Source organism: Diadema antillarum, unplaced genomic scaffold (genome assembly GCF_040938485.1).
Source record: "Diadema antillarum isolate AM-2024a unplaced genomic scaffold, OU_Dant_1.0 seq00000098_RagTag, whole genome shotgun sequence".
In the NCBI taxonomy this organism is placed as follows: Eukaryota; Metazoa; Echinodermata; class Echinoidea; order Diadematoida; family Diadematidae; genus Diadema; species Diadema antillarum.
The window spans coordinates 1,253,179-1,278,608 of NW_027271187.1; the positions used below are offsets into that span (position 1 = coordinate 1,253,179).

Below are 25,430 nucleotides of genomic sequence, written 5' to 3' on the forward strand. Positions count from 1 at the left end.
AATGTGGCCATCGACCTATGTTCAGAATTCTTGCTTACAATAACATCCCATTTGAGTAACTCATCCAAACCACTTTCAAGAGTTACTTGAAAATGAGTTTCTCGAGTCCACTTAAAATGAGTTACGATGAATATAATCCACATATTCTTCTGTTTACCTTTCGTGACAAAATGTTAATGATGTTATCAGATGTATTGGTCCTAAGAGCACAGAGTATAAAGGGCATATCTAGGGCAAGTATTTTTTTTTTGTGTGTGCCGATTATTGGTTTCTGTCCTCAAAGGCATCGCTTTGATATTTCCTTTTTGTCATTCTTGTAAAATGATTCATTGTTTCTCTCATTATACATTGTTAATGTGTCTCTGGGTTTGTATGTGTGTATTTTGTCTCTGTCTTACCTTACTTTCTTTGCCTCGTTTTATCAGTTTTGTAACTTCAGTTTTGTTTTTTTTTTTGTAAGGGGACTGCAGACTACAAGGTTTGCGTTTTAGCAGTCTCCTCCTTTTCCAACCATTTTTTTTTCTGTACTTGTCTTGAAAATACAAAGTTGTATTATTGTTCGTAATTTGTTTTTCATTGTTCTACTATGTGCGTTCAAATGTCGTGTTGGAAATGAAATAAAGCGAAACGAAAAACAAAATGAAACACTCATTTATTCATGTGTCATATTATTTTCATGACTTGCTTTTTACAAACAACACTTGTCAATATACTTTGAATAATGTAATATCTTTTGTTGTTGAATGGAAATATTTAATTGAAATTGAAAGAGAGTACGGGAAAACATTGCACCTTATCTATTGTATGATAGGCTTCCTCTATTGATCTGAAGAAAGGCAAACAGGTTCGTACGCGATGTCATATCATCAAGGAGGTATACACCTCCTCGGTCATTAAAATTTTGTACAACTGATATAATAGCAATAGGTGAGCTTGTTAATCAGGAGGTTCTGTGACTATGCTCCGGCGACAGTTGCTCCTATAAGAAATATCTACACGCTATAAGCCAAATATAAATTCTCCCCAGTCCCCACTAACATAACCCTTAAATATACCGTAAACTTAATCCTCACATCAAACTAAACCTAAAACCCTATATCACAACCCTATAACCCTAACCCTAAGTCCACGGAGAAAATAAGACTGGAGAAATTAATAAGACTGGAGCAATATTGTCGCAGTCGCAACTGATATCGTGTCACCGAATCGGGCCCATGCGGAGGAACATGTCAGATGGCGCCTGTCAATGTTACGACCTGCGAACTCAGCGCGCTTGACGAGGAGCATGGGTGTGACGAATCCCACATCAAAATGTTTATCAACGACGTGAAAGCTCTTTTTGAGTATTGTATCTTAGTAATGTATAATAAACTTCATTGAATCTAAGGTAGCAGTCTGTATGTGAGGGATAATGGACATGACGATGCTGCTGCTGATAATAACACAATCACATGATGATCACGATTAAGATTATTGACGATGATGATAGTAATATAGATCAGGTTAACAAAAATGATAATGAAAATACTAATTATGATGATGATGATGATAATAATAATAATAATAATAATAATGATAATGAATTATTATTATTATCATTATTATTATTATCATCATCATTATTAATATTGTTATTATAATTATTATTACAATTATTATCATTAATATTGTTATTATTATCATATTTTCCCCCGTAATGATAATAATAACAATCGTGATGATAAACAAGGGTTGAACATGGCGTGAATAGGCCCTTCACTTATAGAGCGATAGCTGGATTGAATCAAAATCTGTATGACAAAACAAACAGTCTATAACCATCAGAACATCAAACACCTGATAAGAATCAAAGTGCAGCAACAAAGTGCGTCGACGATAATGGAAAAAAAAAATCAAAATTTTATTACTCATGATACAATGTTTGTCTAAAGTTTCGATATAAGCAGATGTAGGGCCTACGTCTGTCACGAGACGTATACAGGGTATCTTGAGAAGAGGCCGTTATGCGTGTAAAAGATTTCAGTTTGCGTTCGTCAGACGTGACATGCTTATCTGGGAATCCTTTTGTATTAATGATTCTTAAGAGACGTCTCTTTATAGTGTATTGATGCTATTCGTTTAAATATTGTTAGATATGCTCCTCATGACATGTCAGTGATTATCACTGGTATAGAGTGTATCATCAAGACCTTATCTAGCCCTTCAAAATAAAACAGCTGATCGAAATGTCATAACGTAAACTAAAGCCCAAATATGGATTGAGTGAAAGCAAAATTATTAGTAGAACACCGTGATAAGTGAAAATTTGAGGAGAGTTGGGCAATTGATAAAAAATTATGATTTTTCAAAGCTTCGGTGCCGGCATCGCTGGATAAAGAGACTTTGATATTATTTTCTTTATATTTATGGGCAACAATATAAAGAAAATATAAAGAATTTCAAAATTTTATTCATTTTCACTTTTCTATCAGAATGAAAGAGCGCTTGCCTTACCCCCTTCAAAGATATATTCCCTTAACATATTTCAGTATAAACAAGTCAGTGGAAGTTGTTCTTTTCGTGAAAAAAAAGTTTTTGTGGAACTCTGCTTATATTTTCTTTATAATTGTTGTCCAAAATGATGTCATGAACTGTAGGAATCTTCTTATCCAGCAATGACGTCACCAAATAACTTTTTGAATCAATTTTCCTATTTTCCTAAAACTTTCACTGATGTGTTTTACTAGCATTGCTCTTTTCACTCAAGCCACATTGATCATTATATTTTGGCTTTGGTTTTATTGACATCATAAATCATGGGATGACGTTGCATGCGAAGTAGGCCTATAGGTTTTATAACTTAATCTGTATCTCGATTGTTTCAAAAGTTGTGACCCTGTTTCACAATTAACAAGTCACCTTGGTTCTTTCAAATGCAAAGTAGGGCCTACTTTCTGTAACTCACGAAATTACGGCTCGTGTGCAAAGAAAAGAACACGACCATCAAGAAAAATGACGCACAATTAGGCAGGTATAGAAAAGAGAAGAACAGATAGAGGAGAGAAATGATAATGGAATGAATAGAGGGAAGATAAGGAAGCGAAGAAAAGAGCAAGAGATGAAATGATGATAGAAGGAAGGGAAGAAAGAAAGGAAGGAGGAAGTAAATCGATTGATGTAGAAAGAAAAAAGAAAGAAAAATGAGAAAGATATGATAGAAAAGGAAAAAAACAGACGGTAATCGCGATGATTGTGAATTTTTGATTGTTGCTGTGTTCATTTTGAGGAACGGCAGCTAATTCTATATACAACCATGCTGTCTTAAATTCTTTGCTCCTCAATTATTGTCCCTTATCAAATGTCTTTATTCCTTCATTTTCATTGTGTGTATGTGTGGGGGGGGGGGGGGGGAGGGTGTAGGGGTGGGGTCGACTTCGAGGAACCACGACTGTCGTTGTGTATGACACTGTCCATTGAGCTGTGTGTTCCATAGAGATCAGTAACACATAATACAGTGATCGTGATCACTTTTTACTGGACATGCGATTGCGCGAATCACGTAAACGCAAATCGGCAACCATGGCGGCGATTTCAACCGAGTCCGAGCTAAATGAAACAACTTGTAGAAAAGAGTTTAACTTGCCTGAAGTAAAACGCGACCTCCTGATAGCTACAAAGCAGTGTCAAGAGAGGGGCCTTCTTCAGAGTGCAAAATGGTAAAACGCTTTCAATATTTGTTCAAATTCTCTTGAGTCTTAGCCAGACAATTGTGCAAGACAGTGCACACCATCACGTAGATCAACGAGTGGGACTGTACTTTAGTCATACATGTTAAACGTACAATAAATAATGAATGGGTGCACATGCACATGATGATAGACCCAACAAGGGAAGGCCAAGCGAGGATTGCCAGTAATTTTGCAGTAGGCCTAGGGCTAGGTGTGTTTTTGTAGATAGTACTAACAACAAATGTCCTCCAATGTAATTGCATGTGGTGATGAAATATGTTTTCCAAAATGAATTAAATTTACTATTGCAGTATCGTTGCTATACTGCAATAATAACCAATATTTAAAGTTTACACAGCACAGCCTTGTCGCTGAACATGAGTGTCGCTTCGCACTGCTGAGCTGCACTGCGCCTGGTCGGGCTAGAAGCCCTTAATGGCCTTATCTTCTTCTTCTTCTTCCGATAAAGTGCTGCCCTCAAATGGTCGAGGATGAACGCACTGCGAGAACATGCGCATACGCCGCACCGGGGCAACAGAAATTTGAAATCAGGTGAAAAATATTTACAGGTGCGAGTAAAAATCTCTGGATGAAGAGTTACATCCTACAGAGTTCCCTCAGCGCAGTTTTGAAGGCGATGAGGGATGGGTATGTGGCAGGATCAACAGGCAGGCTGTTCCAGTCCCGGATGGTGCGTGGGAAGAATGAGTTGGCATACGCTGTAGTACTGGTGTGGGGGATAGTGAATCGGGAACAGTGTCCTCTGATAGATGTTGAGAGCTGGGTCAGGTAAGTCTGCCAATGGATGTCAACCAAGTGATGTCTGATCTTATACATCATCAGCAGACGATTTTGGGAGCGACGTTCCTGCGGTGGAGGCCACATGAGATGATCCAGCATGGCTGTGACGCTGCTAGATCTTTCGAAGTCGCCCGTGACAAATCGAGCTGCACTTCTCTGAACCTGCTCAAGCTTGTGTATGTTCCGTTGTGTGTGCGGATCCCATGAAGTCGCTGCGTATTCGACAGTTGGTCGGATGAATGTTGTGTAGACAGCTTCTTTGACTTTTTGGCTGCTATGACGTAGGTTGCGTGAGAAGAAGGCTCGAGTACCATTGGCTTTCTTGGTGACGGTATCCACATGATTGTTGAAATTCAATCTTGAATCGATATGGACACCCAGGTATTTGGTTGAGCGGACAACTTGTAGTACATGGTCATGAATGGTGTAGGAGGCAGGAACGGGATTCCTCTTGTTGGTGACCTGCAAGACCTGACACTTGGTAGCATTAAATCGCATCAGCCATTTCGCTTCCCATTCTTGAACTGCATCTAAGTCCCTCTGCAAGCGGGTTGAGTCAGCAGGTGAAGAAATGTGCCTGTAAACCACACTATCATCAGCGTATAGTCTGACAGATGAACTTGAGATGCAGTCCGGCAGGTCGTTGATGAAGATGAGGAAGAGCAGGGGGCCCAAGACACTTCCTTGTGGGACTCCCGATGTAACAGGGGATTCCCTGCTCTCCTGGCCATCAACAAGAACAGATTGTGTGCGTGAGTGGAGGAAATCAGATATCCAATCTGCTGTTTTACCACAGATTCCACAGTGCTGGACCTTCTCCATGAGATGTCGATGGGAGACTTTATCGAATGTATGTATGAAATGAATAGAAATAGGACCTACTGCTACACTTGTACTAGAAGATCTATACTAGCTATGGCCTATGTTTGGTATGATTGTCATTGTCATTAAAGAAGTTTAACCCAAGGCGGGTGGGCGTCTATCTTCGTGGAATCATGCTATGTCATGCATAAACTTTATTACCTTCGCCAAGGAAGGAGGTTATGTTTTATCAGCATGGGTTTGTTCGTTTGTCTGCTTGCAAAATGAAAAATTTGTGAGTGGATTTGAATGAAACTTGCAGGAAAAGCTGATATTGACACAAGGTACAGATTCTTCAATTTTGGTAGTGATCCAGAATCTTAAAGGATTTGTGAAAGATTTTTAATCTTTTGGCAGATGGGGTCAATGAACTTGGGAGGTTAAGCTGCGCATATTTGAGGTTTGCTCGTGAACAGTAAAGCGTGTTCTCTGCTCAGTGCACTGCGCAGCATGCAGGGAGCTGTGCGACGTAAAATGAAATGCCTCTTTGTTAGGAAATTTAGCGACTCAACATGTGCGTATGGGTGGAAATGAGCTGCTTGGTGAAGGGTTGTGCTCTCTCAAGTACTTTTTTAGTGGTTTTTGTTTTTGCTAGGGAGCTTATCATTCATTCTGACTTGTATTCACACATTATAATGATACAATCTGTAAAAGTGTAACTGCAGGTATGGAACTCTGCAGAATTTGTCACTTAATGAGAATTCAGCTTTCACACTTTGGAATTTGCTAGCTACCCCTTCACAATTAGGAGTCTGTCTTCCTTGATTCTTTCAACTTTCAAGGAAGCTCTGAGCTGAAAAACTAAATTACCTATTAAAGCATGAATGATTGCATATTGTGTGTCACACATCCAGAGAATTACTGATACAACTTGTAAGTGAATGTTTTATGCACTTTATGATATGAAATATCATCATTGTTATCAAAATTATGCATTGTTACACATATTGACTAACATTTGATGGCTATGTTGAGTAACAGCAAATCTGAAGGAGTCAATTTCTAGTCAGCATTGACCAATCATAATCATGGACCACCAAGGGATGATGATCTGTGTCATTTTGTAATGCAGTGCAGCAGTTTATGTCCGTTCAAGTCATTGACCTTGTGATATGAGTCATTTGCCAGCAGGAAGAGTTTTTGTGACCTCATTCATCGTTGTATTTACAGGTGTGCTGAGTTATCATACTCACTGCAGAATGTGAAACCTGCAACTGTCACCGCTGAACCAGACACACAGGTAAGAGGGCAGTCTACCACTTGTCCGGTAGAGCATGAATCATGGAGTGTGTAAAATTGATTGGTGGATTGTGTCAGAGTGTAGTGACTCGGAGTGAGATAATAGATTATAAAGAAGGAGAGGGAGAAGGGAGAGAAAATGGAGTTGAAGTCAGAGGAGGACATGAAGTGTGAGAAGGAAGAACATTTCTGTGGATGGAGAAGGACAAAAGGGATGATAGAGAGGAAAGAGGAAAAGTGATATTGATGATGATAAATTTGGCCCATATTTGCATAAAGAATGCAAGCGGCTTGGCTGGGTTTCCCTTTTTAAAAAAAACCTACTGTTCATCACAAACTTATAAATTACATGGATCATTTAGAAAATGCATAAATGGTCAATAGTTATTGTACTTAGAGGTCATCATTCTTCAAGTGTCTTATGACAGGATAGACGCATCTTTCAAATCTATCATATATGATTATGGAAAGCTTATATTTTTTAGGAGGTATATTTTGTTTTATGTCATCATTAGGAATTTGAGTTTAAATTTGAGTTACTGTGTAGAAGAACCTAATTACACTGTGCTCTAAAAAAAGGTGGCATCACAAATAACTTATACATTGATTGTGTGTACGTTGCTTGGTTGCATCCCGCTCAGTATCTGTGTTCCATGTCATGAATGTCACAATTCTCTTTGCCCTTCCCACACATGTATTTTCATATGCAATTGTGTAAATTATGTAAATTCACATTTTTCTTTTCTTTTTTTTTCGCAGGACTTTTTGGAAGAGTTTGACAAGTACACTCTGGCCAAGACGTTCTTTGATCTGAGGGAATATGAGCGAGCAGCTTTCTTTGTTGAGGACTGTCAGAGCAACAAGGCCTTCTTCTTGCACATGTATGCCAACTATTTGGTATGTGGCAGTCATTGTCAAAGTAAACTGTACAATGCGTTGGATTTTGCTTTTCTTAGTGCACAATTTCCATTTGAATAACTTCTCTTGTTTGGAGGGGTGCCAAGGAGTTAATGAGTGTGTGTGTGTGTGTGTGTGTGTGTGTGTGTGTGTGTGTGTATGTGTGTGTGTGTGTGTCTGTATGTGTCTGTGTGTATATGTGTATGTGTGACAAAGTACATGGTAGGACTCTCAGAGAAGATGAGTAGATTTAAACACACATCTCTGGTGCATTGTCAGTTACTCAGCTGACTATAATGTTATAACTAATGCAAAGAAAACAAAAAAGAAAGAAAATGCTGCAAAATTCTTACTACATTACCAGAGCTTGTCACAACAGAGACAGTATGCAAATTTATTTTGCTGTTTACTCCAACCTCACAAAGTCACTAGCTGACATGTGTTTAGCTGTATTTTGAAAGAGCGAGATCAGTGGTGCTGGTATTCTTTAAGAACATCAGTAATGATGTTGAATGGCAAAAGCATAATAATGCTGCTGTGTGAGTGTGTTTACAGTTACTTTTGTTCACCCGATTGCTTGCCTGATTGCTCCCTATACATTTACTCCCAACCAGGCTGGGGAGAAGAAGAAGTACGACGACCTCACAGACCTGATCGGACCCATCCAGTTTAAGAGCATCAAGAACGAATCTTTGAAGAGTCTGCGGGTTGAGCTGGAGAAGAAGTACAATGAAGGCGGCTGTGATGGCTTTACACTCTACCTGTGAGTTTCTCATGATTGCACAGGAAGTGAATTGTCCATTTCCTCTGCTGCATGTTTTAGTACCCCAGATTAAAATCTATGTCAAAGCACATACCAACTACTAGTATCCAATCGAAAAACTTCCTTCAGATGTCTCTTCAGGGCATTTCCTGTTACAATAAAGATGTAGAGAAAAAAGAAGGAGATGTTGATGTAGTTACAGTTTTAGAGAGAGTTTGTTCACGGCAAATTTCAACTGTTATACCGGCCATGATTTCTCACATGGTTTTTACAGTTGCCTATTTAACAATTTTTTATAGAATTTGACAGTGTCGTCCTCTGACTGTTACTAGGATTATCTAATAAGGAAACCATTCTGAAATGTGTTTTTGGTAATTTCTTGTCCCATTAAGGTTTAGATCAGATCATTTTATCAATGTTCAATAAAAATGGTACTTACATTTCCTGCATTGATTTCCACTCATATATAAACTGTTTTGCACATCAGATCAGTAAAAAAAAAAAGACACCTTGCAGCTGTAGCAAGTAATTATTGTGTAAGAGAGTATGTCAATTCAAAACAATCAATCTTGTTTTCTTCTTCCTGTTTCCATCAGATATGGTGTGATTCTAAAGAAGTTGGAGTTACTCAAGGAGGCAGAGAAGGTTCTTGTGGAAGCCCTTCATAAGGTGCCCTTGTTCTGGGCAGCTTGGCTAGAGCTGGCAACCCTCGTCTCTGACTGGGATAAGGTACAGGTTTACTGCAGCTTTCTTGTAGCGTCAAAAATGTGTGGTTACCAGGGAAACCAATTTGAAATATGTGCAGTTTCCCTGACAACATCGCAGTCATCTTGCAGAATGCTAGATATCAATAAATTACAGTGAAACCCAGTTATATTGACCTTGCTTAAAATGAGGAACTGTTTTTAACGAGGTGATGGTGTTGGTCCCATTTTACTTTGTGTGTAAACCTATGGCAGAACGGCTCAGTATAAACAAGTTTGAATATATTAAAGGAGAAGCATTTTTTGGTGCATCATGATAAGGAAAAATATATGCAATCTGACTGGATACACTGAGGTTCCATATCCTGACATGGCGCTTTCAAACACACGACGAACAAAACATAAAAGAAGTGATTCACTCTCTCCGTCCATTCTTTCATTTCATCTCATTACCGGTATTCATGTTGTTAATATGCACACATCACAGCTGTGCACTCTTGAACTGTTGTAATTTACTACTCGCCAGCTATATATTGACAGCACTGCAGCAGTTAGTTTACCAGGGGGGTGTTTCATAAAGCTGTTCGTAAAGTTACGAATGACTTACAAGCGACTGGTGATCAGTTTTTGTGCTGAATTATGGAAATTCTGATAAGTATAGCACATCAGAACTGATCACCAGTCGCTCGTAAGTGGTTCGTAACTTTACGAACAGCTTTATGAAACACCCCCCTGGTATATGAAAGAAAGACAAGAATGTACAAGTGGTGCATAGACCAAAGTTTCCAAAATGTCCGCTAGGGGTCTATGTTTCCCTTAAAAAAATTGCCAATGAGATTACAGGTAGAGATAGAATGGCTCCCCCCGCGTGTCCTTATGAAATGTGGGAAATGTCTACAGTCTGGTGCCATATTTAATTCGGTCTTTGGCCTAATGGAGTATGGCACAAGACCATAGATATTTCCCATATTCCGTGAGCAAGCAGAGGGTAACTAATATCAGTGGAGAAGAAAGAGGATTATAGACACCTTGCTAATATGGTCATGTGATATGTCTCTTGTGGCTTATAGCTAGCAGGCTTGAATCTACCTAACCACTGGATGAAGGAGTTCTTCCTGGCGCACACCAGCGTGGAGCTCCAACTCAACGAGGAGGCCCTGAAGAGATATACCGCCCTCAGTGATGCTGGCTTCCAGAAGAGCACGTACATTATTTCACAGATTGCCAACATCTACCACAACCTTAGAGGTAAGCCACAGCTTAACTATACTTGTGTACATACATATGGCTGTGCTTACTTACATATTTACACACATATACATAAATACATACATACCGTACTTGTCAACGATAAGGCCGCAGTGCCGGATAAGCCACATCCCGACTTTGGTGATGCAAAACAGGAAAAAAAAAAATCAGAGGGATTTTGTTCTGATCAAAACATCATTATTTTTCTACATTATTTTTGTATAAGAAACTTTGTTATTTCTACGTGTTTCCACACGTTTCCTTGAACAATAATAACAATCGGCACATTGCATAGTCCCATACATAATTATGTGTGTCGGTTAGGCATGTGATTCTCTCAGTTGGAAAGACAATACAGTAATTTGCTTGTGCTGGCGTATAGGCCTCACCCCAGCTTTACTGCTATATTTTTATTAAAAATGATGCGGCTTATCGCCGGTGAATACGGTACATACATACATACATGGGGTATATGTTCCAAGGAAGTACCAGTGCTCCCAATACTCCCTCACATATACACTCCACACATTTTGTTGTTGCTGCTGCATTGCCAGTAAACACCTTGTCATTTCAAAAATATCAATACTACATTATGCATGTATGGTAGAACTTAATTATGATGTATCTGTACATGACTCTGAAGGACTTACCAAGTTTTCATGTAGCCTCACCCTAGTTTTTAGATGGGTTTTCCTCTGTGCATAGAATATTAATGTGCTGGCTGTACATATTTTGGCCCTCCTTTGCAGCGCTGGACTCAGCTGTGGAGCTGTTCAAGCAGCTTCAGAAGGCAGACCCCTTTCGGCTGGAGAACATGGACATCTACTCTAATCTGCTCTATGTCAAGGTGAGAGACGAGATGTGACCATGCATCACAAAGCCAACAATAAGTCGCATGCGGTGATTTTACGTGACAACTCAAGGTGAAATGGATCAACCTAGTCAATCTTTGATTTTTTTTTTTTATGCCTCCGCCACGAAGTGGTGCCGGAGGCATTATGTTTTCGGGTTGTCCGTCCGTCCGATCTTCCGTCCGTAATGAATTTTGTGGACAGCGTAACTAAAAAACCTTTTGAGGTATCCTAATGAAACTTGGCATGTATGTGTATTAGGGGGTGAAGTTGTGCCTATCAACTTTTTGGTGCACATGCTCAAGGTCAAAGGTCAAAAGGTTAAGGTCAAATATGTAAAATTTCACTATTTCCACCATATCTATGCAATGCAAATGTAATCACACATTGTCCACATGTACTATAGACCTATTAGGAGAATCATGCATTATTGCGGAGGCATACCAGTAGCCTTAGCGACATTTCTAGTTTTTCATAATTTCTGAAAGAGCAGTTCTTCTTCTACATATTTGCAAAGCTTGGGATCATAAAATGAATGGGAAACTGTATGTTTGCAGGTTTTCTGGAACATTTTTTTTTTTTTAGAATAGTGGAATACGTATGTCTTAAAGGTCCCTTTTCATTTTTAAACAACCCTTTACACACTCTTCACTTCCAATTCATAACTTTTGAAAGAATGATGCTCATGCTTTGAAAGTTAGTATTAGTCAAGAATAGAAAGTGCCAAGGGACTGTGCAAAATTTCAGCTCAATCTGATAATCCCTTCCTTATACCCTACACTTCAAAGCCTCTTTTCTCAGTAAACACTTTTCTAGAGTGTGTACTTTAGATAGGTTAGAAAAGTCCATTTGTATTGAGTTATACATCATTTTAAAGCTTGAAGTCTGCTCTTCCAGAATCTGCCTTCACCTTAAAATCGCTGTCTGGCAACTTTTTGGTGGTTTTGTTATGCAGAGTCACAAGTATAAAGTGTGCTCTCAGTTTACTCATGCCGGAAGATCAGACATATTGGCTAACTGTTTTTGTCTTGTTTTATCTTTTATTTTTTGGTTTTGTTTAGTTTTTGGTTGTTTGTCTGTTCAGCTTGAGAGTGGGAAGAATAATGTGACCAGTGATAGATGACTCTTGACGCAGTATGGTTTGACAGAAAAGGCCCTTATGCACTTCCCAACTCTGGTACTTGTGGCGTTTTGACGTCACCTCCCGTCGCAAAACTTTGTTTCAGTTTCGCCATCACCAACAAACTAGTTGAGACGCTGGTATGCTTGCAACCATTTCAGGAATGAGACGCATTTAAATCAATGATGGCACATTAATAAAGGGAAAGTTTCTTCTGAAACTGTTGCTCATCACCAGAAACCTCTTGTAACATATTTGGTTCGATTCCATCCATATATCTTTTTTTTTAATGTTAAGCAAAGAAAAAAAAAAATCCCTGTGTGTGTGTATATATATATGAGATGCATCACCAGACTGTGGGGGTGTAATGAAAGTTCTGAGTTCACAAATATCATTTTGGGGAAACAGAAAGTAATCTTAAACGCCAGTGAGAGTGACTCACTAAATCACCTCATCTGATGATTTGTCGCTCTCTTTAAGATGGACAGAAATTCCATCTGTAGTGCAGTTGATGTCACATTTACAACCATGACATTTTAAATCCTATATTTGAATCAGTAGTGCATGCTTGTGAAGCCATATGCAGGAAACAAAGTGACTCTTCTTTTTTTCAGAAGTCCTCTACACATGTCACACAGTGCTCTAATGTACTATGATTTTTCTGCCGACAAACCAGACATTTTTGCGTGCATAAAACTTTGACAGAAGAAGATGGTTGTTTCCTGTTTGTTTGAATTCCAAGGAAAAATAAGTTGTTGTTTTTCAATCAGTCTTATTATACACAGGAAAACCTTGTTATAACAAGCTGCTTGGTACCACTGAAATTTCGTCGTTGTGTCAGGGATAAAAATAAGAATGTAAAAAGAATGGGGCCTGCAGAATTACCTTATTTTATCTGGTCTCTTGATATATCCAACCTCATTATGTTTAAGTTCCACTGTAATGCAGAGTCAGTGTTTCTGTTATTTGTTTCATCAAGAAGTCTTTTACACAATGGAAGGGTGGCTGTGTGCTCAAGTAACCCTCCAAAATCTGCAAACTTTCTACGGACTTTCTTGTACCGACTGAAGTTCCTACACCAGCAGCATTTTTTCAAGTGAAGGGGTTGTCGATGGCAAGCATGTATCTGGAAATTATTAGAAAAACTCTTGTATTTTTTTTATTTCTGTCAACAGGAGATGAAGGCAGAATTGAGCCACCTGGCACACCACGTCTGTGAAGTGGATAAGTACAGAGTGGAGACATGCTGTGTAATAGGTAAGGGGCCTTGTCTGGTTTTAAAGGGCAATTCCAGACCAGTTAAAAGCTGTCTGAAAAATAAAGAGTAAAATGTAACAAGCACAACAATGAATGTTTCATTAAAATCAAATAAAAATTAGGGAAGTTATGAAATTACGAAAACAGTTCAGTGTAAATATGCCAATGAGTGAGCTGATCCTCACTCATTTGTTCACAAAGTCTTGAAATCTCCAGTCTTTTATCTAAACACAATTGTTTCACAGTCTCAAATCCTGATATATCTGATTGATCATTATTTTGAAGTTAGTCAGCAAAGATTAACTTTATGTTTTACACTTTTATCACAGAAAAATTGAATTTATCGGTTTTTGTGTTCACAATCAATGGAATACCTAATTTGGTAATTATCAAAAGCAGAATATTTTCCACAAAGTGTTCAAATGTCGCAGTCTCAGAATAATGTGGCACATGGGGTTTATGCTGGGGCACAGAATGAGTTAACTGAGCATTTAATGTCCTATCGAACAGGGAATTACTATTCACTGCGAGCCCAGCATGAGAAGGCCGTGCTGTACTTCCAGCGAGCCCTGAAACTGAATCCCCACTACCTGTCTGCCTGGACCCTCATGGGCTTGGAGTACATGGAGATGAAGAACACACCGGCAGCCATAGAGGCCTACCGACAGGCCATCGGTGAGACAACAGTTTGCTCTCTGAATTTCGTTTGAACTGCAGAGGGCTCATATACAATGACATCCAAATGTATTATAAGGCCACAGTTTGTTAAAAAAGTTAGTTTGTAATTTCTTGTAGCTCATGCACAAAGTGGACTACGAACAGACTTATACAGTGGACTCCTATTAAAATGAAGTCCTCCGGTCCGGCAATTTTCTTTCATTCTTTCAAAATTTCGTTATAACTGAACAAATGAACAAAAAAAGAAAAGAAAAGAATGATGTTGCGACCTGAATTTTAATTTCGTTGTAACCAGAATTTTGTTATAACGGCGTTCGTTGTAACAGGAGTGCACTGTAGTTACAAGTTATTTCGACAATCTTAATGGCAAATTTTCAGAGGAGAAAGCAGTTCTGTGGAACCAGGTGAGTGAACAAGATCAATATGGATGTCTCATTTACATTGTCATTTTAAAGAAAACCATTACAGATAGTTACATCACAGAGTAGCCCATGCTGATGCTTATAGTGGTCTCTTACATGGAAAAAAAACAACCCAAAAGTAGTTTCTGCTTGAAGAGGTGGTCATTTTAATATTTGAGAGCAATTTACTTTTAAGAATCAGAATCATTAGAATTTCTCTCCGTGTCTTTGTCTGTGTCAGAGGTCAACAAGAACGACTTCAGAGCATGGTACGGACTCGGCCAGACTTACGAGATCCTGCGCATGCCGTTCTACTGTCTGTACTACTATCGGCAAGCTCAACAGCTCAGGTGACAAAGGATTTTTTTTTAACGACTTGAGTTCATCGTGTGACTTGAAATGGCCAGCTCTCCCAGTCAAAGTAGAGCTCCTCCAATAGACTGAATGGGGGGGGGGGGGGGGGGGGGGATGGGGGAGGGAGGAGGAAGATTTATGAGGTTTATGATTTATGTTGTAGCATTTAAGTTAATGATTCTCATAAATTTCCAGGGTGTTCCTACTTGTTTCTCCATTACCTTGGCAGTTATCCCTCACAACTAAAGCAAAGAATATAAGAAATTAGTTTGCAAACATACATTTTGTCATCTTCAAGTTTCAGTATTGGCTGCTTGACAAGTGGAATACAGTGGCTCGATTGGTAACAAATTGTTGAAAGGCATAAAGAAGGGGTAGAGGAAGATAGAGGAGAGAAGGTGGCAGGAGAGTTTGGTTTGGTTTGGAAAGACAGAATGAGATGCAAAAGAGAATGGAGGCGATAGCAAGGAAAGGAAAAGGAAAGGCGCAGGTACTGGGAAGAACAAACAGTTTACTGGAAGAGAAAATGGGGCATTAAAGTCACATGACGATCTATGCAAGCAGTAGACCACACATGGGAATGATGGTAGTATACGATGCAACAGTCAGTTCATACAAGGTCTAGGTATTCAAGTGAAAACAGTTCACATACCCCTGCAAAACTGTCGATTTTTGCTCTAAAATGTGCACGTATGCATAAGAAATATTTGAAATAACGCTATATAATAACATTATTTCAGTCGGGTAGCAATGAAAATGTGAAATATGAACCCAAAAGGTTCGATGAAAGTATTACAGCCTCAGAGCATACCCGATCGTGGTTATGTTGTACCTACCCATTACTGTATGGGGAGGGTGCTTCAGGAATTAAGTTGTATGCATACTTTTGATCTCAAAATACTCCAAAACAACTCATTATCCTGAAAAATTGCATCAGCCAGACAAGTTTCATTTTAGACCCTTTTAATGTATTACAGTGAAATCTGTCTTAGTGCAAGACCACCTGTCTATAGCCGCCACCTGCCGTATACGGCCACTAAAAACAACTCCCTCCAAGAGAAAAAGTATGTTAAAGAACCTGTCTATAGCAGCCACCTGTCTATGACGGCCACTTCTTTCGTCTCCCTAGGGTGGCTGCTATAGACAGGTTTGACTGCACAAGCAAATTTTAAATGATGGAAGATGAATTTTGAGCCCTACTGAGAGCCATGATTTGGCTTTAACCGCTCTTGGAAACTCTTCCACCCCCTCCCCCCACATTGCAGACCCAATGATTCCAGGATGCTCCTGGCCCTGGGAGAGAGCTACGAACGTCTGGACAAGATCGCCGAGGCCAAGAAGTGCTACTGGAGGGCCTACTCCGTGGGGGACATTGAAGGGATGGCGGTGATGAAGCTAGCCAGGTGAGGCCACAGGGATTACACCACCATGTAGCTCTTTATCGTTTTACTGCTGAGCCCTGCCTCAAGTCCACCAAAAATGAGCAAAAGAAAAGAGGCCTTGTGAAATACAATATTTGGCACACGTAAACAGTCTATGTCAAGCATTTTATTCAGGTGCAGTCGAGACTGTGGTAAAGCTTCCTCTCCCATATGACAGTTTGGCTGCCCACCCAGCTTGTGAAAGATTTATTGGTTGCTCTTGTAATTCATGGCAATACGTTTAGCAGTGTTGCAAATGATTCCAGGTACGTTCACTGCATACTTGTGAACTCAGACTTGTCACTCAGCTTGTGAAAGATTGATTGGTTATGTATGTAATCCATTTCAGTGTGTTATGATGCAGTGTTACAAATTATTTGAGGAATGTTCAGTGCTTTTCTGACCATTGACATATGGATGATATTAATGTTACACTCTCTTAAATAAAGATCAACCTTCGATGGTATGGGTGCCTTTTTTTGACGGCTGTATGTAGTATGTTTGGATCATCAGCAGTAGTGAAGCATATGTTGTTACTGACAAGTCTTGAGTTGTCCCGAGTTGTCCTGAGTTGTCCCGAGCAATGATGGATGCATTATAGACAACAATGTTTAGCACTATGAGACTTTCATGGGCAAAGTCTTTTGAGTTGTGATACTGGAAGCACATACATGTCGTTTCTTTGGTGTTTGCGTTTTGAAAGACGATGTGAACAGCGAGATTGTCTTCTCGTGTTCTTTTCAGGTTGCATGAGAAATTCAACGAAGAGGAGAAGGCTGCCTCGTTCTACTCCAAGTATGTGGAAGAAATGGAGAGTGTCGGGGTTAGTATCTCTCTTTCTTCACTTGTGTGTAGCGTGTGATTTTATTCTCTTAAAGGGGAAGGCTAGTAACTGATCAGTGGGAATCAGTGGAAATGCTGGGAGATGATTGTTCCAATCCTTATGGGATTCATTCAAGAGTTCATTGTATATCTATTGTTGTATGAAAATGATTTGCTTCAGAATGGTCTCATATTCAAGTAATGTGCAGTTTAATGCTTCCAGGTTAATAGCGTCCCTGGTCAGTGACGGAGCATTAATCTGCACATTACTTGAATATGAGACCGTTCTGAAGCAAATCATTTTCATACAACAATAGATATACAATGAACTCTTGAATGAATCCCATAAGGATTGGAACAATCATCTCCCAGCATTTTCACTGATTCCCACTGATCAGTTACTAGCCTTCCCCTTTAAAGGGAAGCAGTCCTGAGATTTTCACTGTACTGATAATTAAGAAGAGTAAAAAATATAACCTTTCACCAATTTATACGCGTGGACATCAAAAATTGTCTCCGTACGCGATTTTAAAAAAATAATTCCTGCAAGCGATCGTGTAAGAGCCTGCCAAAAGGTGCAACGTCATTGATGCCCTACTCTCAAGTTGACAGCCGTGCCTCAGAAAACCAATTTAAGTGTTCAAAATGATCACATCTGATTTTTTCATAAAATGTGACAATATGTGGTTTTATTATTTCAAACAAAATATTTGAAGCTTATTTATATATACAATTGATAGAAAAATAAATAGTAAACATGTATTTATAAATAACTAGGGATGACGAGCAGAACACCGCTGGAAAGAGTTGTGCATCGATGACGTATGACTCTCCGCCAAGACTTGCTCATTTGCAGAGTCACACTTTTTTAACCGAAATGTACGAGCTTATTTGGTGATTTGAAAGTTTGTTTTTGATGAAAGTAGTTCATTGGAGGTACCAACAACAACATATTTTTTTTAATTTCGTGAGGACTGCGTCCCTTTAAGGATTGCGCTGTAAGATATTCTCACATGTGACACCTCCAAGAAGACAAGTTGCATTGTGATAAGAGCATTTTACTCTCCAGCAGAATTTCAGTTCATGGAGGCTGTGCACTACCAATACTACATATATGCATTTGATGTTATTTTCCATGGCAAACTATCATTTGGGCTGTCAGTAAAAGGACTGCCTATGTCGATGTGATTTATGTATTCAATTATCAGGCTCATTTTCCAGTTACTTGGAATTGCACAAAAAAAAGAAAGAATGTTCTTTTCATGTGTGATGTGTCTGTGACATAAATAACAGATGCCATGACTACCTTGAACTTTAGGTTTTAATCCATCTGACAGAAAGCCAACAGAAAGTCACTGATCAGAATTTCAATATTCAAGTCTGAAACGTGGGGGGAAATATGTGTTTCCGTATTGAAAAAGATAGCAATGTCTGTTAAATCTGACATCTCACTCACGTTGCTTTCCTTTTATTTCAATGTTTTGGTGTTGTGTGTGTGTGTGTGTGTGTGTGTGTGTGTGTGTGTGTATGTGTGTGTGTAAATATATATGTTTTTCTAGGATGTCAAGAGAGATAGATCTTCATCTACCCTTGAAACTGTTTATTTGTATCCTTCCATCAACATTTTTATCTGCAGTCCTTGAAATGTTTATGATGACTAAAAAGCATGAGAAAAACAAGGGCAAAGAGAGATATGGCAAACACTAAATGCTTATTTTTTCAGCACTGGGCTTGATTAAAAGGACAAGTTATGCAGGATGAAAGATACAACCAATGGAAGAATGCATCATGTAGAGAAAGAGACAAAAAACCCATTTTTTTTTACTTGGTAGGATGATTTGGGAAATGCATGCAAAAATCACACACTGAAGAATTCCAGCATTTGATGGCATGAATTTGATGCCGGTAGTGAATGACCTGTACATGTGTTCCTTATTTCAGGCATTTTTCCTCTCACTTTGCAATGAGTCTTCCTACATGTCAGACACTACTATGACAACCAATAAGTGGCACTGCTGTATTTCAGAGAAAGGCAACTCCACAAAAGACGTGATAAATGGTTTTTGCCTACCGCAGATTCCGCAAGGCATTTTTTTTTTTTGTTTTGTTTTGTTTCTTGAACGTCAGGGAAGCCATAGAATAAAGTCCTGTCGACCATGGAAGATTGATGCAGTACTTTGCTTGTTTTCTGAAAAACATGAGAGTTTCATGGCCATTATCCAACTACTGTGCTGTATAGTAAAAAGTTCATGCGGTGTCTTCTTTTCGTTCCCACCAGACTGCGGACACGGACGAACAGTGTCAGGCCTACCGGTACCTCGCCCGCTACCATCTCAAGCAGAACAACTTCGACGAAGCCACAAACTACGCACACAAATGCTGCGACCATAGCGAGGTCAGTGTCTGCTCGTGTCCGTCAAAGAAAGCCTTCTCCTTTGCAGCTGTAGTTTGTGGAAGTAAACAGTTCTCCATGAAGGCAAATGGCCCCAATCTGAACAGATCTTGGCCCTGTTTCATAAAGCTGTTCGTAAAGTTATGCATGACTTTACAAACGACAAATATGGGGAGCCAAATGGGTTTCCTAATGATTGTTAATTTCAAAAGCTAAAGTTGAAATTTGCAGATGATAAATGATTATTCTTGCATGTTAACACTTGTTTTAAGTTGAAAGTGTATTTTTTGCCCCAATGTACATGTAGATGAAATATTGACATACAGTCGTACTTTGTTAACCCGTTCCTTCCGCAATTCTCTGAGTGCCTTTAATGCCCCCAAACGAGATTCTTTTCGCCCGCCGACAGACAGGCACACAGGTTGGTAATCCATCTGTGTGGAGGCAGTCAAGCGGTTCATTGTGTCCCCCTTTCTACGGTCAACTACATGTACCCGTGAACAATGGAAATATCGATCGGGTGCGAGGTATGGATAGAGCGTGCGCTGATGAGCTCTCAGAATCTTTTGTTCTACACAAAACCAGGTACCTGAATGAGGTGACTGGGATCAGCGAACCCGCATTTCTAACTGATCTCAGCCTTGATCATTATGTACATGTTCGTACGAGTTTACAGCAGAACAAGCAAAAAACTAAATCAGGAAAAGGTACTTAATACTGTAAAAACCTCTTTTTTAAACAGCAGGAGACCAAGTCCGGATAGAATAAACTCTGATCTTTTTATCAAACCCACTTTTCTGAGCATTTTAACACAAAGAAACATGAATTTAGGCCACTGAAGCAGGCACCCTTGTCTTCATTTTGGGAACCTGGTAAGCCAGGTTCCCGTATATCAGTTGCTCCCACGGGAACCTGGTAAACCAGGTTCCCGTAAGGAACGGGTTAAAATGAAATGAAAAAAAAAATGAGCACACATCTTGGCACTTCATATTCCAGTCAGTCGTAAAGTTATGCGTAACTTTACAAACAGCTTTATGAAACAGGGCCCTGTCCAGATATGAGCAGTCCTAATACGAGAATGTTAGATGCAAATTGTTCCATGTTGTAATGTAAATGAAGAATCTTGTGGTATGTGTAATGCAGGACTCGACACTAAATTTTTTTTGTCTTGTGGCCCGGTCAGGTCACACAAATCTTTGAATCTGACATTTTAGTGGCCCGAAATAAAAGCAAAAGTAACAATGCATTTTGAATCTTAGTTGCCCGATCGGGCCACCAAAAGATATATTTGGTGGCCTAAAGTGATTGTACAGTTATTGTTGAGACCTAATTTCAGGTTTCTAACATTTTTTGGTGAGATAATGAGAAACCTCTTATAAAATGTGAAAGAGCATGTAATTCTATGAGGAATTCAATGTTTATTTGATGAAAATTGGTTTTGAAATGGCTGAGATATCAAAAAAGAGCGATTCTAATAAAGTGTGGGACCCACACTTTATTACGATCGCTTTGTTTTACTTTGTTTTTTGATGTTTCAGTCATTCCAAACCCGATCTTTGTCAAATAAACTTTGACTTCCTCTTAAAATGGTATGTTCTGTACTATATCATAAGTGTTTTCTTGGTATCTCGCAAAAAGTTAAAAACCCAATTCTCATCTCCACCAAAACTGTACTATCCCTCTAACACCAATTATTAGTGGCCCTGGGCCACCAGATATGAGCAGTCCTAATACGAGAATGTTAGATCCAAATTGTTCCATGTTGTAGTGCAAATGAAGAATCTTGTGGTATGTGTAATGCAGGACTTGACACTAAATCTTTTGTCTTGTGGCCCGGTCAGGTCACTAAAATCTTTGAATCTGAAATTTTAGTGGCCCGAAAAAAAAGCAAAAGTAACAATGCATTTTGAATCTTAGTTGCCCGATCAGGCTACCAAAATATATATTTGGAGGCCTGACACCAATTATTAGTGGCCCTGGGCCACCAGATATGAGCAGTCGTAATACGAGAATGTTAGATCTGTGGCCCAAAATAAAAGGAAAAGTAACATTCCATTTTGAATCTTAATTGCCCATTCGGGCCACCAAAAGATAAATTTGGTGGCCCGACACCAACTTGTAGTGATCCTTGGCAACCAGGTAACCGCTAGTGTCGAGCCCTGCGTAATGGATGAAGAGAAGACTGGTCACATGAGGGGTTTTGACAAATACATGGACCTTATGATCGTCTGCTTTCATATTTGAAGAGTTTTGTTGCAAAATGAGCTAAGTGCCATTTTTTAATCATTTCAAAGTCCATCATCAGATAGAACAAATTTAAACCTTTCCAGTAATACCTCACTTGTGATATAACAAGGAATATTCTAGAAGTTATGATAAAAAATATCATGTATTTTCTGTTATTTTCCTTGTTTTTTAGCAGCTTTAATCACAAATATCTAAACTTAACAAGAATGGAGTGAGCTCATTTTGCGATGAAATTCTTCATGTGTCAAACATTGTTGTGTATGTATCAGTTTGGCAAAATTACTCTTCACTCAGGATTGCACCGATGTAGAGTTCTCAAGATTGTTATGTCATACAGTCCCTGAATTCAGAGGTCCCCATATCTCACTTGGCATACATATATTCACAAACCTCCTGACTCAATTCTAAATATCTAAAACTACTGATTTGAAATTTAAAACATTGCAATGATTGTTGTAATCCAAAACAATGTTTCTACATTATTTGATGTCAACATTGTGATATTGTTTTGCAAAATAATTTTTTTTTTCTCTCTCTCTCTGTTGAAAATTCATGATATTTGAGATAAAAGGTATTTTCACCCCAGGGACGATATGTTATTTGAATATTTGGAAATTATGTCTCATTCTCTCATAGAATACTGTAAACGTGGACATTTTTGCAGTGTAGAAATTTTCATACTATCCACCTGACCAGAAACTAGCGTGAAAATTAAAGCATGCAAATATTTTTGCTTGTTATATGTAACACCATTTAATGTTTGGTAATGTTCTGTGGTCATTTCTGTGACGGAAGCAGACTAACCATGGCTGTGTGTGATTCTTTTTTATGTGATCTCATCTTTCTCTCCCATTTATACCTTCGCCAGACGAGGGAGGAAGGCAAGGCCATCCTACGAGAGATTTCCAGCCGGAGGCCGGCCGGGGAAACCCCTCAAGCCTCCGCCCGCCCCACCGTGGAGGCAGACGGGGGGTCCATCACGCAGGGGCAGCAGCAGATCAGTCGGACCGGGGGCGGAGCGGGGGATGTGCTCGGTCGGGTGACCCCTATGAATCTCACCTTCACACCCTGAGACAAACACGCCTCTCTATCAGAGCGGCAAGAGGGACTCCATTATCCTTTATACCTTGGTCTCCTGTCAACTTGGAAAGGCCCCCATGTTAAAGGGAAATATCCACTCTATGTTCAGACTCACTCTCAGAACATGAATGTATACTACTTGGGGATGAGGTGATGATCTTTTCAAAATTCTCCAGAGGACTCTTTTCATTAACCCATTGAGGACGGGCTGATTTTACAACAACACGCATTTCTCATAGACACTTGCCTGAGTATAATCGGGACTCGCCCTCAATGGGTTAAAGATATCATGCAAGTCAAGCTTTTGAAGACCAGTCAGCGTGAAGGATACCATACAATGGGAAGGCTGGTCCGACTCGGGGTTATCTTCAAGGAATCCCCGCAACAAATTGTGTACAGCTTCATCACTAATCTCTGTGCCAGTACACACACAGAGCTGAAGAATCTCGAGTAGAGTTGAATGTTACTGCTGAGCATACGCTTTGATGGACATGATGAGTAATTCTATTCTAGCAGACCTGTGCTAGTCTTGGTTTTCAAATGTATCCCAGTGGGTAGCAAATGAAGATCAGTTTAAGTTGGTTACCCTTCCTTCCCAATGCTACCAGGTCTTAAACTTGATGGGAAGGCTATGATTTATTCCTCTTGATTTTGTGAAGAAAAAAAAAATGAGAGGACTTATGACCGGACAACCAGAAATTCAACTGTTACCATTATTGGCTGTTTTATGTTAATCCATTATTTTTGTGTTGGGGGTTTTAATGGAACAACTACTATTCTGATTGTTTGATATTACTGTGTTTATCAAACAAAGTCAAATGTAAACATGGAGTGGATTGCCATTTCAATCATGCCTTCCCCCTGCTTTGCAAGTGGTTAATAAACCAAAGGTGTAAAGGCTTGTTGTTCAGGAGATTAAAAAACAGATCTACACTGACTAAGACTCCTGCATTCCAAGACTCCCCCAATCTGAGAAACTGGTATAAAATGTAGTTTTGATCACATGTGGCTCTCGGCATGTTCCCTAGCTGTCTTTTCCTATTAAAACTACCTATGGTCATATTAAAAAAAAAAAAAAAAAATGTGTCCAAACATTAAGCAGATAAATAGGTTTGTATACACAGAACATCTGTGTTTATGATTGTGTTCTGTGATTGACGTAGCATTTGTCATTTCCAGCAATCCATTGATATCTCTTATAGATCAATCATTTGCATTGTGATTCAAAATTTATTGAACTTTCTGAGAAACTTGCATTCACGAAACTTTTTTTTTTCCTCTGTTCCTTTGATATAGTATTTCTATAGTTGGAATTGTGTTGGACATATTCATTCATACAGGTTGGCAAAGCTCCAGGTCAACTTGTGGATTGATCTAATGTAACTGCCCACCCATTGCGGGGAACGGATGCATGAAATGCAAATGTGTGCATAATTTGTCTGAAAAAGTTGGCGGAAACTTTGATCTTGGGTTTCCCTGCAATATATTACTTTATTGTGTCAAAATGATTATTTGTGAAGGGTTATACAAATAGAATACAAAGCTGTAAAGAATTAAACACCTGATGCTAACAGTAGAGGGTGGTATCACATTTGTCTTATGGAGTCATGGAGTGTATGATTCAAAGAGATGAATGGTGGCTTTGTAATGTACATGAATACATATTATGTTCCAATAAGCCTTGGTGTGTGTGTGTGTGTGTGTAATACAAAGCTGTCTATGTTGTTAAACATGTTATAGCAAAATATAGCAAGAAACCTAACATAACGGAAAGCAGTAGATGATAGGTTCACGTCCCACTGGTTCCTTTTTTTCTGACATAGACATAGATCTATCTATCTCGGGTATGTATAGATGGTCTCAGCTGATCCCCTGTGTATGCTGTATACGCAGGATATTTCGTGAGGTTTTCATTTTTGCGAATTTCACAAGTCGGGTGCTCTTCGCAAATTTAAAAACACGAAAAAATTGGCTCTCATCCAAACATCAATGTGACGGCACATTTCTCCCATACATTTCTCCGTTCAGTACTGAACTCCACAATCGCAAATCTAACCACTCGCGAAATTGTCGGGAAGTCCCGATTCATGAAAAATTAGACTCACTAAATATACGGCATATTACAGTATATGCACCATTTGTCAAGGGAATCTCATAATAATGAGCTGTTTGAACCGGTGACATGTAAAATGTTATAATCAGGGATAAAAATATAACAGAATGTGAAAGGAATAGGGCCTGCAAAATTGCCCTGTTATGTTAGTTATCTTGCTATATCTGACCTCATTATAACAAGGCTCAACCGTTATCATATACTGTAAAAGAGGATACTTTTGCACGACTAGTTTTTCGCCCAAGGATGAGTTTCGCGTGTTTTTAATTCTGCGGAATCGAGACATCAACTATTGGGATATATGGCAAGCAAGAATATTTGCCTGCTTTTATTTTTGCTCTAGTTTCTGGTTGCGTGAAATGCACGAAAATTTCAACATCGCAAATATTTCCACTTTTACAGTAAACATCTACTCTGTAGACGTCCTCTTCCTTTGCCGACTCACAACAGACTCTGTGATTATAGTTTACCTTT

The 25,430-nt window shown here is 39.1% G+C and overlaps 1 protein-coding gene across 1 annotated transcript; it reads left to right on the forward strand.

Annotated features, from left to right (window-relative positions):
* Positions 1-3,558: 3,558 nt before the first annotated feature.
* LOC139726777 (uncharacterized) lies at positions 3,559-22,835 on the forward strand. Its single transcript, XM_071637767.1, has 14 exons — positions 3,559-3,695; positions 6,540-6,609; positions 7,368-7,505; positions 8,120-8,268; positions 8,865-8,997; positions 10,043-10,220; positions 10,970-11,067; positions 13,367-13,448; positions 13,959-14,123; positions 14,769-14,877; positions 16,147-16,284; positions 17,047-17,125; positions 19,403-19,519; positions 22,632-22,835. The coding sequence occupies exons 1-14, from the start codon at positions 3,559-3,561 to the stop codon at positions 22,833-22,835; spliced, it is 1,797 nt and encodes a 598-aa protein (XP_071493868.1).
* The last annotated feature ends 2,595 nt before the right edge of the window (positions 22,836-25,430 follow it).

Bases quoted from the DNA above. Each gene is read 5' to 3' on its own strand.
- LOC139726777 (XM_071637767.1), top strand. From the start codon at position 3,559: ATGGCGGCGATTTCAACCGAGTCCGAGCTAAATGAAACAACTTGTAGA. The intron at 7,506-8,119 runs GTATGTGGCAGT...ACTCCCAACCAG, and splicing joins ACATGTATGCCAACTATTTG to GCTGGGGAGAAGAAGAAGTA. The intron at 19,520-22,631 runs GTCAGTGTCTGC...TACCTTCGCCAG, and splicing joins AATGCTGCGACCATAGCGAG to ACGAGGGAGGAAGGCAAGGC.